General features: G+C 46.2%; 2 protein-coding genes across 6 annotated transcripts in view; both read right to left on the minus strand.

Annotated features, from left to right (window-relative positions):
- ZMYND11 (zinc finger MYND-type containing 11) overlaps nt 1-16,148 on the minus strand; it is a 191,648-nt gene that overhangs the window by 155,647 nt on the left and 19,853 nt on the right. The gene's annotated exons all lie outside the window — the stretch shown is intronic.
- LOC309556899 (targeting protein for Xklp2-B-like) lies at nt 8,501-10,698 on the minus strand. The gene is given in 2 exon segments (XM_082259452.1): nt 8,501-9,005; nt 9,008-10,698. Coding segments are annotated over 2 exon segments (2,037 nt in total). The 5' UTR covers nt 10,596-10,698; the 3' UTR covers nt 8,501-8,556.

Consider the following 16,148-nt stretch of genomic DNA (forward strand, 5'->3'; position numbering starts at 1 on the left):
CACACAGATATCCCCCTAAAATAGCTAAAACTAAAAACAAACTAAAAACTACTTCCAAAAATAGTCAGCTTTGATATTAATGAGTTTTTTGGGTTCATTGAGAACATGGTTGTTGTTCGATAATAAAATTAATCCTCAAAAATACTAATTTGCCTAATAATTCTGCACTCCCTGTATATATATATATATATATATATATATATATATATATATATATATATATATATATATATATAGGCAGGGTGGCCCGGCTGCGCAAAATCAGGTACAGGTACGTGATGCGCGCCCGTGTCCCGGAGGTTATCGGATTTGGTTCAGGACTGATCAGTCATCAGGTCCAGGCCAATGATCTATGGCCTGGACCTGGTGATCGGTTCTGATCAATTGCAGAGCCTCCTGTGCCTGTGTAATGTAAACACAGGCACAGGAAATGTGGAAATCTCCTCTCCTGGACCCCTTTTCGGTTCCAGTGTAACGTTAGAAAACCATACCCCGTGAGAAATCCATACCCATGTCACTTCCTGTCAGGAACAGCTGAGCAGCGTAGCAGTGCGCATGCTCACAGCTCCGGATACGTCATTGAACAGCTGAGGAGCTGACTAGTGCGCATACACGGAGGGTATGGAATGTTCACGGTAGTGTGTGTAACGTTACACCGCATCAGCTGTTGCGGCGGTTACATTAAAACAGCTCGGCTGCAATATGAGTCATCTCCGCTACTATCCCTGTCACTTCCCTGATCTCGGCTAGTAAATGTAAAAGCGGCGGCAGGTGTATGAAATCTAAATGACGGAGATCTCGGCTCCGTGATTTATATTTTCATACACCCGCCGCCGCTTTTATATTTAGTAGCCGAGATCAGGGAAGTGACAGGGGTAGGAGCGGAGATGACTCATGTTGCAGCCGAGCTGTTTTAATGTAACCTTTAATGTAACCTTTAATGTAACCGCCGCAACAGCTGATGCAGTGTAACGTTACACACACTACCGTGAAAAATCCATACCCTCCGAGCATGCGCACTAGTAAGCTCCTCAGCTGTTCAATGACGTAGGTGCTGACGTAGGTGCACCGGAAGTGACGAGGGTATGGATTTTTTACGGGTATGGATTTTTTCACGGAACACCAGCGTGAGAAAAGAAAGCATCACAGCGAGTACACGAGCACTACACTGACACCACTACACATAGGCACATATTTAACCCCCTGATCAACCCCCAGTTAACCCTTTCCCTCCCTGTCACAGTGTCCCTATATATACACCGTATACAATTTACTGATCAATGTATTAGTGTCACTGGTGAAGCCAGTTAGCGCCAGCGGAAGTTAGCGGTAGTTATCGTCAGTCCCAGATAGGTTTAGGGTACCCGCCACCATATATCCACTAATAAAGGTTTAACCCCGTCATCTCCCCCAGTTAACCCTTTCACTGCCCTGTTACAGTGTCACTATATACAGTGTACAGATAAGTTACCGATCACTATATTGGTGTCACGGGTGACGCTAGTTAGCGTCAGTGTCAGTCTCAGTATAGTGTTAGGGTTCCACCACATACTTTCTAAAAGTTTTAACCCCAGTTAACCCGTTCACTCCCTGTCACAGTGTCACCAGTAAAGTGCACAGATCTTTATTATGATTGCTGTATTAGTGTCACGGGTGACACCAGTTAGCGTCAGCATCAGTAAGGGTCATTCCCAGATAGCTTCAGATTTTAACCTTTTGATTGCTAGTAACACTAACACACACACACACACTATATACCTCCACTACTAATATAGTGTCTGAATGGATGAATATCTTTGATTTGATTAGAACTATACTAGCGTCCCCAATAGTTTAGTGTTCCCAAAAACGCAGCGTTAGCAGAATCAGCCCTGACACCTGCCAGCATTTGCGTTTAGCCCCTTCGCCCTGCCCCCAAGAAGTGCAGTATCAATAGATCACTGTTACTGCAAATACACAGCAGAGAAAACCACAGCGTTAGAGTCAGGCCTGATCTCTTCTAGAACTCGTAGTTATTTTTTTTTTGTAGCGGTTCAAACAGTCCTTGACAACCAGGTGCTTTTTCACCTGTGAGTCACGCTAGGTACCTGTAAATTTAGTGGCCAAAATGTCAAACGAAACGTAAACTAGTGAAGAGGCCTACAGGATACTGAGCATGACAGAGGAGAGCGAAGGCGGAGTCCTCACTGTCAGAATCAGGCTCAGTATTACAAACCCGTAGAGAGCAGCGGCACCCTGACAGATAGCCCTGATTACGAAGTAGGGGTCCCTGCTAAGGTCAGGCGCACCCAATCCCGCTCTGTTTCGGAGGTGCAACAACCGCATGATTCTCGTATACAGCAGAGTGTCGGTACTAGTGCTGCTCAACCCCCTGGTGAACTGGGAAGCACCAGTGGCCTAGTACACCCTGGTCGTAGACAACCCAGCACTGCAGTATCACTCAGTGACTTGGCGAGTCCCATAAGTGCAGTTCAAGCTGGTGCGGTAGCTAGCACAAGTAGTGACCCGCAGCCACCAAGAATTCAAACGCAGGCCTGTAGAGCCCATAGTGCCCTTCCTGATGCGCTTGCAAATCCCAATTGGCAGCCCACAGATTATGCAGCTCCTGTACTTCCCCCACCCCTTTCACTGGCCAACCCGGAATTCAGGTGGAAACAGTCAATTTTACTCCCCTTGATTTTTTTTGAGCAGTTTTTCACAGAAGATCTGTACAGAACAATTGTGGACCAAAGCAATTTGTATGCTAAACAATTTATTGCCGCAAACCCAAATTTGACCTCTGCCAGATAAATTTAGCTTGAAACCTAGAACGGTTCCCGAATTTAAAACCTTTCTAGGCCTATCCCTTAACATGGGCATTACTAAAAAGAGTGAGTTGCAGACATATTGGTTCACTGACACAATTCATCATATGCCTGTGTTCTCTGATGCCATGCCCAGGGATAAATACAAGCATTCCTCCAACCTTGGCTGCTCCGAGTTCAGGACAGGTGGGTTCAGGAAATCGTTCGATCAGGGTACAAGATCGAATTTCTTTCACGGCCGGCAGACAGATTCTTTCCCTCAAATCTTCATTTGACCCCAGGGCGGTTACAAGACCTGCATCAAGCGGTGCAGGATCTCCTCGCTCAGGGGGTAATCGTGCCTCATCGGGACAGGTTTCGGGGGTTTTACTCAAATCTGTTAACTGTGCCCAGAAAGGAGGGCAAAGTGCGTCCGATTCTGGACTTGAAAGCTCTGAACCGCTTTGTGCGCGTTCGAAAGTTCCGCATGGAATCGCTCCGCTCGGTGGTGGCCTCTCTGAGCCCGGGAGAATTCCTGGCCTCTATCGATCTGAAGGATGCATATCTACACATCCCCATATTCAAGGGTCATCAGAGGTACCTCCGATTCGCTATCGCGGAGGAACACTATCAGTTTGTGGCGTTACCTTCCGGTCTCGCTTTGGCTCCAAGGGTCTTTACCAAAGTGTTGGCGCCTGTTCTGGGACTGTTGCGGGCACAGGGCATTGCGGTCTTGGGTAATCTGGATGATCTCTTGTTAAGATCGAGTGCCAGTCAGAGCCTGCTGCGCGATGTGTCCACTACGGTCCAGACGCTGCAGGAGTTCGGTTGGACGATCAACGTTCAGAAGTCGGCCACGTCTCCTTCGGTTCGTCTCCCGTATTTGGGAATGGTACTGGACTCTGCTCAAGCAAAGGTGTTCTTGGCGGAGGACAAGCTCCGGACCCTACAGTCTGAGGTCAGGTCCCTCAGGGACAACGAATCCTCGTCACTCAGGACCTGTATGCGGTCCCTGGGGTTGATGGTATCGGCCTTCGAGGCGATACTATTTGCACAGTTCCACACGCGGTCTCTCCAAGCGGAGATCCTGGCCAGATGGGACAGACTACCTCAGTCCTTGGACGTGAGAGTGTCTCTGACCCGCCAAACCAGAATGGATCTCTTGTGGTGGCTTCAGTCCTTGGCTGTGTCGGAAGGGAAATCCTTCCGGCCGTTACTATGGACGGTGATTAGCACGGATGCCAGCCTGTCAGGCTGGGGTGGCGTCCTGGGCAACCTATCTGCCCACTTGGTCGAAGGAGGAATCCTCCCTTCCGATAAACATATTGGAATTGAGAGCGATCAGGCTGTGTCTGCTCCATTGGTCGGATCGTCTTCAGGGCCGTCCTGTACAGGTGCAAACGGACAATGCCACTGCGGTGGCATACATCAACCACCAAGGGGGCACCAGAAGTGCCCGGGCGGCCCAGGAAGTGACCAGTATTCTGTCTTGAGCCGAGATTCATGTCCCGGCGATATCGGCAGTTCACATTCCGGGTGTGGAGAATTGGCAGGCAGATTATCTGAGCCTCCAGACCCTGGACCAGGGGGAATGGTCCCTGCACCCGGAGGTATTTAGATTTCAGATGCTGTGTGCGAAGTGGGGATCCCTGGATGTGGATCCAATCGCGTCTCGGCTAAACCACAAGGTGGAAAGGTTCGTGGCAAGAACGCACGATCCTCTGGCAGACGCCTCTGATGCGCTGTTGGTGCCTTGGCATCAGTATCGTCTGATCTATGCCTTTCCTCCGATTCAGTTGTTGTCCAGGTTCCTTCGCAGGTTGGCCTCGGAACAAACACTGGTGATTCTGGTGGCGCCGGGCTGGCCACGCTGGTCCTGGTACGCGGACACCATTCACCTGGCCGTCGAGCCTCCATGGCGGCTGCCAATGCGGGAAGATCTGCTGTCTCAGGGTCCGATCTTCCATCCTGCTTTACAGTCGCTGGCTTTACGGCATGGCTGTTGAAAGCCAGGTCCTGAGAGACAGGGGTCTCTCCTCAGAGGTCATTTCTACTTTAATCAAGGCTAGAAAAGCCTCGCCTGGTAAGATTTATTTCCGAACTTGGAAAGCTTATTTTGCCTAGTGTGAGTCCAGGGGTTTCTCTCCTCATTCATACTCGGTGGCGAGAGTGTTGGCTTTCCTCCAATCTGGTGTGGACCAGCGCCTTGCGTTGGCTACGATTAAGGGCCAGGTTTCTGCACTGGCTGTTCTTTTTCAGCGTCCTGTGGTGTCTAATTCTTTGATTCGCACCTTCATTCAAGGTGTGTGTCACTTGATCCCTCCTAGAAGGGAGCCTCTGCCTCCATGGGACTTGAACTTGGTTTTGTCCGTGTTACAACGTTCCCCGTTTGAAAACATCAGGGAAATTTCATTACCTCTGCTATCTAAAATGGTTGCCTTTCTGGTAGCGATCACTTCTGCTCGCAGAGTGTCGGAGTTGGCGGCGTTGTCTTGCCGCTCCCCTTACCTGGTGATTCATAGGGATAAGATGGTCTTGCGACCTAACCCGTTCTTTCTTCCAAAGGTGGTTTCGGATTTTCACCTCAATGAGGACATTGTCTTACCTTTGCTCTGTGCGAATCCTAAGCATCCTAAAGAGATTGCGTTGCATTCTTAGAATGTTGTCAGGGCGATCAGGGTTTACCTGTCATCGACTGAATCCTTTAGAAAATCGGATTCTCTCTTTGTCCTTCCTGAGGCGTCTGCGGCGACCATTTCAAAATGGATCAGACAGACAATTGTTCAGGCCTATTCGTTGAAGGAACAGGTACCACCCTTCCCTGTCAAGGCGCACTCTACCAGGTCGGTGAGTACGTCCTGGGCCCTCCGGCATCAGGCTTCGGTGGCCCAGGTGTGCAAAGCTGCGACTTGGTCGTCAGTGCACACTTTTTCAAAATTCTACAAAATTGATGTTCTGGCATCAGCTGATGCCTCCTTTGGCCGCAAAGTTCTCTGTGCGGCAGTACCGTAGGGGACCCTGGTTTTGTTGCGGGTCCCTGGCTGTTGGGGTTGTTTACCCCCTTGGTTATTTGCTTTCCTGGGTTGTTGCCCAGAAGGTTACCTTGCTGTTCATGTAAGGTTCCTTTCTCTGATGTGGGTACTGCGTTGCCTTTTCTGACAGTTGCATTTCCCACCCCTCATGTCTACACTGCTTTGGGACATCCCCATTGGTGAAGACTGTATGAGTGGGCGGCGACTGTCGGAGGACGTAAGAGAAAACGTAATTTTTGTAAAATCTTACCGTAAAATTCCTTTCTCTGAGTCCTCCCACAGTCCCCGCCCGACCCTCTTTTGGGGTTCTTATACACTTAACTGCTTGCTACCAAACTGAGTTGGGATGGCTATTGCAGGGGGGGTTATTGGACCAGTGGGACAACCCCCATGGGTGCGTCTATGTAAATGCTTTTGTTTTAACAAGTCTTTTGCCTAGCTACTCCTAAGGAGAGGAAGTCAATACCCCATTGGTGAAGACTGTATGAGTGGGTGGCGACTGTCAGAGGACTCAGAGAAAGGAATTTTACGGTAAGATTTTACAAAAATTCAGTTTTTCTCTTTCCTTCATTGACAGACACAGCTCCAGAATCTTCTTGACCATTGGGACGTCACAAAGCAGTGTCAAACATGAGGGGTGGGAAAAAACACAGCAGGAAAAAAAAAATTCCAAAAAGGCTAAATCTAGCCAACCAGGTAACATGGAGCTCAACCAGGAACAACTTGAGCTCACCTGAAATAAACATACACCCTCAAAGAGGACTAATCTTTTCAAACAGCGGCCTGCAAAACATTGCGAACAAAAGCAGCATCCACAGATGCCAGCACATCTATTGTATAAAATGTTGTGAAAGTGTGCACATATGACCAGGTGCCCACCTTGCCAACCTGCACCACTGACGCCTGATGGCGGAAGACCCAAAAGGCACCAAGTGCCCACGTAGAAAGCGCCTTAACAGGGAACGGAGGAACCTGACCCTTGATGGACCGCCCATCTAGGTGAACCACAAGGTAAGGTGAACGACAAGACAACGCCGCCAGCTCCGACGCCCTGCGTGCAGAAGTAATAGCCACCAAGAAGGCTACCTTCTAGGATAATTTAAGCAGAAGAACCTCGCAAATATTTCCGAAAGGCTGGTACTGGAGAACCGACAGTACCAAATTGAGATCCCACGGAGGCATCAGAGACCATACTGGGGAGCAGAGAGGCAAACCCCCTAAATAAAGATGCGAATCAAAGAATGTGTAGCCAAGGGATGGTGAAAGAAGACCACCAAGGCTGAAAACCTGGCCCTTGACGGTACCCAACGTTTCGTTGGAGGAATGCCAAAATCCGACTCGAAGTTCCAGTATATCGATCGGTAGTCTTGACTCCTTCAGAGTCCAGACCCCTTGAACACACCCGTACCCAAATCACCTCCCTACCCTGACAGGCTGGCAAACTCTCACCACCGGAAACAGTCCCCCCGGAGGCACCCACTCAGCAGCAGGGCTCAGTAGGCCAAAATTTTTGAGGGCAGCTCTGCACCTGGGCACGAAACCAGCCGGAGACGACCGCCCAGGAACAACGGGGGAGAGGGCATCAGGCCAGTAAGCTGCAGCCTAAATTTTTGGCCGGGTGTGGCGCAGACTTGCAGATTGGAAGCCATCCACTTTCCCAGCAAAACAACAGCTGGGAGCCCTTAGGACCCCCCGTCGCCCAGTCCAGCAGTTGATCGTAGTTCTCACAGGAACCGAAACTAATAAAAAAAGCAGGAAAAAAAAAAAAATCAGTTTAAAAATGAAAAAAATGCTAGGTCCAGAGATCCCAGCAACAACTAGGTCCTTACTCCTGACTAGGCAGAAAAAAAACAAAAAACTGAGTGCTTATGGCAGGAAATGGGAATATACTCCCTGGGACTGCCCCATAGGCGTGGTAAAGCTTTCTCCTGCCTAGTGTCCTACTCCTGAAGGGGACAGCATAACCCCGTGTGTCCATCAATGAACGAAAGAGAAAACAAGACTTTACAATCACGTTAAAACATTTTTACCCTAATGCATCACCTGCATTAAAGGGATTGTAAACGATCACCCTGTAAAGCAACCCATTCAGTTTAAAATAGAAATGAAAGGCAAAACATTTGTATATAGATATATTAGAGCTGCATGATTCTGGATAAAATGAGAATCACAATTTTTTTGCTTAGAATAAAGATCACGATTCTCTCACAATTCTAATTATCATCTTTCACATTATACAAAAAATTGGGCTAACTTCACAGTTCCGTTTTTTTATTTTTTTAAATTCATTGAAGTGTATTTTTTCACAAAAAATTGCTTTTGAAAGTCCGCTGCACAAATACAGTGTGACATAAAAAATTTGCAACAACTACCATTTTATTCACAAAGGAAGATCCTGATCCCTTAAAGCAGTGGTTCTTTTTTTTTTTTTTTTTTTTTTTATATATTGGTTTATTAACAAAAAAAAAAAAAAAATTAAACTGTACACTAAATAAAAATGTTTAAGAACCAAAAAATGAAAATGTTATGCTAGTATTTACAGAGACTTTACATGAAACTTTAGTATTTGCACATTTCCCAAAAATATTTAAAAATGCAAACTTTTTTAAAAAACACTACATTTTTTTTCCCCCCCTCTACCCCCGTAAGGTTTCTTTTTTCCTTCTTTCTCCACGGCAAAAGGGTCGCTTGAGGCATGGTATATCTCAATCTTTACAAACTTGCATTACCAGATGCAATTTTCAGATCTTAAATCTGTCAGAAAAGTTAGGGGATTTGGGAACGGTGAGGGGAAGATCGCTTGTTTTGACTTCCACAGGTTTGAACTTCCTGACAGGCTGAGCCTTGTGGACCGCTTCTTGTCTTAATCGGTTGATCTCCTCCTTTTCCTCCTCTTCCTGCCGCCTACGTTCCTCTTCTTCCATAAGACTTTTCTGGGCCTCCAGCTCCGCTAGACGCTTCTCAAATTCCTGGCGTGCTTTAGCACGCCTCTCTGTTGCCAACTCAAAGCCTTCCTGAACTATGGAACCAGAAAGGCTCTCGGTCAGGATCCGACTTTCTTTCTTAGGCACAAACGGCTCTTGATGTGTAACCGTATTAGGCCGCGCTTTGAACGTGGACATTTCCTTCAGCTGTTTAAGTTCTTCTTCAATCTGATGTTTCCACATTTGATGCCTTGTCTCTCCTCGTTATCAAGTTCCAGCTTAAATGGTTCTGGTTGCGTTTTCTCCTTCACCTTTTTCTCAGGAAGACTGATGTGGTCGAAATCAGGTAGAGGCTGAGCCTTGAACTTGGGAGCTTCTGCATTCCGGAGCTCTTCCAGTTTTCTTTCCTTCTCTTCCATCCTTTGCCGGTCACGCTCATTAAACGAAAAGGGACACACTTCTACTTGTTTCTGCTCCACTAATTTTGGCTTGAAGGGGACTCCAAAATAAGGCATTGGATTGGCTTTGATAACAGGGACTGGCTCCTCCTTCAGCTCCTCAGACTGCATACAAATTCTGTTCTTTAGTGCAAAAGCTGGAGATTGTGGCATAGTTACAGGAAGCATTTTCTTTACAGGAACCCCCACCACATCCTGTAAGATCTTTGTTGGACATGGCCTGGAATGGAAGGTGAACATCTCCTCTTCTTCCTCTTTCTTCTCACGCTGTTGAATTCGCTTTTCAATTTCCAAATTAAAGCCAACTGCCTTGGTGGGCTCTTTAACAGGAGGTTTTCTTGGTATGAATGATCCACCCTCCAAAACCTTTGGATTAAGCTCCTGGGCTTTGAACTTGTATTGCTGTAGCTGATCAAGTTCTTCTGCTTCAATCTCAGCTGAACTCTTGCAGGTTGTTGGTCGGTGCCGCTGCTTTGTCTGAAGCTGTGGGGTCTTTGGAAGGGTTACTCTGGCCCTTAGTGGTTTCACTGGCGATGGCCCTTCCAACTCCCTTTTCCGGCTGCGCAAGTGGAATCGTTGCGGGGTTCTTTTTTGGAAGGCCATGACTTGCTCGGCTGTGGAAGTGTACTCTGCAGTGGTTTCCTCGTGTTTCCTTTTGTTACTTTTGGAGAGGTTGAAGGGTTTGGGCACAGTACGACCCAACTTGCTTGCCGGGGATGGTGGATGCTTTCTAAGTTCAGCAGTAAAATCAACTTTTTTGTATTCCGTTGCCTGTTCATTTGGATGCCGTTTGAGACGGTCATCAGTGTGGAAGTGGAAGTCCACAGGCTTTGTAGCCTGAATAGGCACCTTCTTTAATGGTTGATCTCCTGCTAAGGCAGATTTCAAGGACTCCTCATTCTTTTTCAGTGCCTCAGCCAGTTCCTGCTGAAGCTGCTGCACCTTCTCAAGTTCTTGCTCCTCTGTGTTCTTAGCCTTCTGAGTCAAATGTTTGCGTTTAAGAACTGTTGGAGTTGAGGGCAAAGTTACTTTAGCCCTTAGCTTTGGAGACACTTCAGCAACACTTGTTGATAGACCTTTGTTGATTGTACTGTCTGCGGATTTGCATCTAGATGAAGACAGTTTTGTTTTCTTCATAGGAGGTTGCTCTTGCTTTGGAGGCACTTTCTTTCGTTCAGCTCTAATTTTTGCCATTTGGCGGTTCCTTTGTTGGGCAGATAAACGTTTGGAAGACCTTCTGGCCTTTGTCTTTGGAGTCGGCTGTTTATTGGCCACCACATTTTCTGATTGTTCGATGTTCTCTGTGGTTAGATCAGACTGTGGAGGGACATTTTCTGCATCGTTAACCTGGTCGAACCAGGAGTCTACATTATTATCATCATCTCCAAAGCTGCACATAGGAACGTCGTATGTATAGCTTCCCTGCAGTCGGACATAATTGCCTTGCCTCTAAGACGACCAATGCAAATCAATCGTGCTGTGTCCGCCTCATAAGCCGTCTCCGTTATCCCCCACCGGAGCTCCTTACCGACACACAGATAGCTGCCAAAGCAGTGGTTCTTAACTCCTGTCCTCAGGACCCACTAACAGGCCAGATTTTAAGTATTACCTTGGGGAGATGCAGACTAGAATACTGCAATCACCGAGCAGCAAATGATATCACCTGTGATGTATTTTAGTTATTTTGCAAACCTGGCCTGTTAGTGGGTCCTGAGGACAGGGGTTGAGAACCACTGCCTTAAAGCATGTTATACAGCACAGTGCTTGTGCTGTGTCATTTGTCCCCCCTGTAAAACCTGGCTGATGTAATTTGCCCCCCCTGTAAAACCTGGCTGATCCTACAAGTTTCTGCCCTCCTCCCTGTACACTGACCACGGTGTATCATGGCTGACAACATGGTCAGTATACGTGTCTCCATCATCCGCAGCCCTGCACTGTCCTCTCTATCCTCCTATCCCATGCCTGTCTTCTAATCAGTGCCCACCCCCTCCCCTCCTGCTGCTCTCAATTAGAAGAACTATCAAGTTCTATTGCTGTCTGTGCCCCCGTTATGGAGATTCAAACTCTCGATTTGTCCTGTTTACTATTATCATTGAAAGTAAGAGTCGGTTCACATTAGCGCGACTTGTCAGGCGACTTGTCAGCCTGACAAGTCGCGCTCCCTCGCGGTCCATTGACCGCTACAGGACCCGTTCTAATAGAAGCGAAAACAAGTCGTTCCGACCTAGAAAAAGGGTCCTGTACTATTTCGGGGCGACCTCGGAGCATCTTGCATAGACTTCCATTATGTGAAGTCCCTGCAAGTCACTCCGAAGTCGTGGTGCAATGTAATGCACAAGTCGCCCCCGAAGTAGTAAGGAGTTGTGTCGCCTCAGTGTGAACCGGCTCTAAAACTAAAAGAAAATATCCCACATTTTGGTTTGTCCCCAGAAAAGTACTAGACTGGAAATCTTCCAATGAGTTCTGGTGATCTCTGGTTCCCCAAGAAATTCCTTAATCCTTTAATTTGCAGGGATTTTCACTCACTTCCTGTTTGACTATGGGACAGGAAGTGAAGAGAAATCTCCCCAATGGGATGCAAATAGCGAGAAAAAACACTTACGGGGGTTTTATACCTCCCCTTGCCTATAGTTATATTTTAAATCTGTGAAAAGCTGCATCTTATAATGAATAATGTTCCTCAACATAAAATTTGCAAAGACTTTAGCAACTTCCGGATTGCCCGCCACAGTTTTACGTTGGAATGGGCAGCTTGCACATCTGGAAAGGCACCATCAATGCTGAAACATACATCCAGGTTTTATAGCAGCGTATACTCCCATCTATACAATGGGGTGGATTTACTATAGGCAAATATACTGTGCACTGAAAGTGCAGTTGCTCCAGAGCTAAGTAAATGAGGTAAAGCTTCACTTTGCAAAGAGTACCTAATATCACATGCAAAAAAAAAAAAAAAAAACAGCATTTTTGCGTGCACATGATTGTATTATAGAAATTAGTTTCCCCTCAGATCAAGAGCAACTGCACTTGCGAGTGCACAGTGAATGTGCCTTTAGTAACCCAACCCCAATGTCTGTTTCAGGGAAGGGCTTGCATATCTCAGCAGGACAATGCTACTCTGCATACTGCATCTATCACAAAAGCATGGCTTTATAATAGAAGAGTCCCTAGGCTTAACTGACCTGCCTACAGTCCAGACCTTTTACCAGCTGAAAATGTTTGGCGTATCCCGAAACAAAAATTATGACAGATGACGCAAGACTGTTCAGCAGTTAGAATCCTATATCAAACAAGAATGGGACACCATTTCTCCCCCAAAACACCAGTAACTGGTCTCCTCAGTTCCCACTTTACAGTGTTGTGAAAAGATGAGGGGATGCTACACCGTGGTAAACACATCCATGTACCAATGTTTCTGAGACGTGTTGCTGCCATCCATTTCAAAATTACGTTATACACCGCTCAAAAAAAACCAAAGGAACACTTTGGTATAGCATCAAGTCAATAAACTGGGATATTGATCTGGTCAGTTAAGTAACAGAGGGGGTTGTTAATCTGTTTCAGCTGCTTTGGTGTTAATGCAATTAAAGCAGAACTTCAGTCATTTTTTCATCTATTAAATCCTCTACCCTTGTTGTTTTACCTTTGGATAGTAAATCTTTTTTTTCTGCCAGTAAATACCTTCTACAGCCCACTACTTCTTCTTTCTTGTCTGGTAATTAGCCTAGGCTAATGATATCATGCACAGCTCCCTCTCTCACCCTCATGAGAGTTTACCAGCAAGGGAGGATGGGTGAGTCATAGGAGAGCCAATGACAGCTGCAAAGCTGGATGAGAGCGAAGATAACAGAAGACTGCAGAGATCCATGAGTATTTAAGAGAGGAGAAATGTGCAGGCAAGCAGTGGTGTGAGTGTGTCTGTATATATGTGTATGTATCTGTCTGTCTGTATACATGTGTGTCTGTGTGCCTCTGTGTGTCTGTGTAAATCCAGGAAGTGAACAGGCAGCAGCTTCAGCTGCCCACAGTTAAAACGGCTGCAGCCAGACTTAGTGGAGGGAGATTTCTGCAGCATATTTCGCAAGTACAGATACACAGTTATATATATATATATATATATAACTGCATATATATATATATATATATATATATATATATATATATATATATATATATATATATATATATATATATATGCAAAATGGTTGGAGGGAAGCTTTAGAATGGCAAATATATTTTTATTACAAATTATGTGAGCAGACTGCAGTTACTCTTTAACACTAGATGGGCAACGAGACAACCTCCAAAACTGAATGGTTTTACAGGTGGAGGTTACGGAAATATTTTTTCCTACTGCTCTTTTCTGACTGTTTTTTTTACTAGTTTTGTATTTGGCTAGGGTCAGTGTCACTACTGGTAGCATGAAGAGATACCTGGACCCTATAGAGTAGGGACAGCCATTTCAACTCCTCCAGGATGGCACATTAATATGTGTCATTGCCAGAAGGTTTGCTGTGTCTCCCAGCACAGTCTCAAGAGCATGGAGGAGATTCCAGGAGACAGGCAGTTATTCTAGGAGAGCTGGACAGGGCCAAAGAAGGCCCATCAGCAGGACCAGTATCTGCTCCTTTGTGCAAGGAGGAACAGGATGAGCACCGCCAGAGCCCTACAAAATGAACTCCAGCAGGCCACTGGTGTGAATGTTTCTGACCAAACAATTAGAAACGGATGTCAGGATTGTGGCCTGAGGGCCCAACGTCCTCTAGTGGGCCATGTGCTCACTGCCTGGCACCATGGCGCTTGATTGGAATTTGCCATTGAACACTAGAATTGGCAGGTCCACCACTGGCACCCTGTGCACATCAGCAGGTGCACCCTGAGCACATCTGACAGGAAAAAGGTCTGGAAAAGCTGTGGAGAAATTTATGCTGCCTGTAACATTGTTCAGCATGACTGGTTTGGTGGTGGGTCAGTGATGGTCTGGGGAGGTATATCCATGGAGGGACACACCGACCTCTACAGGCTAGACAATGGCACCCTGACTGCCATTAGGTATAGGGATGAAACCTTTGGATCCATTGTCAGACCCTACGCTGGTGAAGTGAGTCCTGGGTCCCTCCTGGTGCACGACAATGCTCAGCCTCATGTGGCGAGAGTATGCAGCCAGTTCCTGGAGGATGAAGGAATTGATACCATTGAATGGCCCCCACACTTGCCTGACCTAAATCCATATAGAACACCTCTGGGACATTATGTTTTGGTCCATCTGATGCCACCAGGCTGCACCTCAGTCTGTTCAGGAACTCAGTGATGCCCTGGTCAAGATCTGGGAGGAAATACCCCAGGACACCACCTATCGTCTCAAAAGGAGCATGCCCTGACTTTGTCAGGCATGCATACAAGCACGTGGGGGCCATACAAACTACTGAGTACCATTTTGAGTTGCTGCAATGAAATATTTCAGCGAAATTGACTAGGCTGCTGCATTATTTTTTAACTTTAATTTTCGGGGTGTCTTTGAATTCAGCCCTCTGTAGGTTGACAATTTTCATTTCTATTAAACAACGTGGCATCCTTTCATTCCTAACACATTACCCAGTCCAATTCAGTATAAATATCCAGCATGATATTTTTCCCCATTGAGATCTGATGTGCTTTCAAAGTGTTCCTTTAATTTTTTTTTTGAGCAGTGTATTTCCCTAAAATGGTACATTTTCTCAGTTTAAACATTTGTTGTATTTTCTATAGTGAATAAAATATGGGTTTATGAAATTTTGCAAATCATTGCATTCTGTTTTTTAAAGTAGGTTTTACACAGCGTGGAATTGGAGTTGTACACCTATACACATTTTCCTGCTCAGATGAGTAGATCATCCCTTACATTCTTATTGTAGCTTAAAGCGGAGTTCCACCCAAAAGTAGAAGTTTTGGTTCAAGGACTACTGACCCCCTAACATACCATATTTGGCATCTTTTTTTTTTTTAGGGGGGGAGCGGGTACCTAGTTTTGACATTGGGGCCGCCTAGGCGACCCGAGTTGAAGTTCTCCTCTCCCCCTCCCTCCCTGCAATCTTCGGGGGACATGTCACAGGTCCCAGATGATTGCCCAGCCATTCAGGACGCATAGCACCACTCGGGCATGCGCAGTGTGCACCTGGCTGTAAAGCTGCAAGCTGTCACAGCCAGGTGCCCACATTAGTAATGCCGGCGCCGGGGAGAGGAGAGAAGAGAACAGAGGCTTCAGGCAGCCGCATTGCTGGCTCGTGGGACAGGTGAGTGTGTTTATTAAAAGTCAGCAGCTACACTTTTTGTAGCTGCTGACTTTTAATAAACACAGAAATGGTTTGAATTCCGCTTTAAGGGATGTTTAAGATTTGAGGTTTCTATCAAGTGGTAGCACAGTTTTTTATTTTCGTATATTTGCAGATGAGCGTGATTTGCCTTTCCTTTTGACCCAGTGAATAGTAAACCCCAATAACAAAGGCCTTCTGTTGACAGCTGATGTAATATGAGATGCAGGGAAGCCCTCCTGAGTGAGAGGACAAGCCAACAACTCATTGATTTATGTGCGGAGAGGAGCTATTGCTTACAGAATGACCGGACATGCAGAAACACAGAAATACTACAACATGTTCAGACTACAAGAGCACCAAGACGAAACCATTTGCATTTTTGTATAAAGAACTATCATTTAATAAAGGTAGGCCCATGCAAACAGCACTTAAACTTCTCTCCTAATCATTAAAAGCCCCTTTCATTTCTTACATAGTGATTTCCTTTCTACATTTACTCATCTAATAATACATTTCAATGGGGAAGCGGGGTGTTAGTGTAAAACTGCACTGTGAGAAAATCGGTACCCCTGGCCTGCAATCCCCCTCTGATATTTTAGAAGTGCCAATATCGGAGCCAACACTTTTGTGAAGACCCTGGGAGCAGAGGCGAGACCAA

This window comes from Pelophylax lessonae (genome assembly GCF_965119305.1).
Source record: "Pelophylax lessonae genome assembly, chromosome: 5".
NCBI lineage: Eukaryota > Metazoa > Chordata > Amphibia > Anura > Ranidae > Pelophylax > Pelophylax lessonae.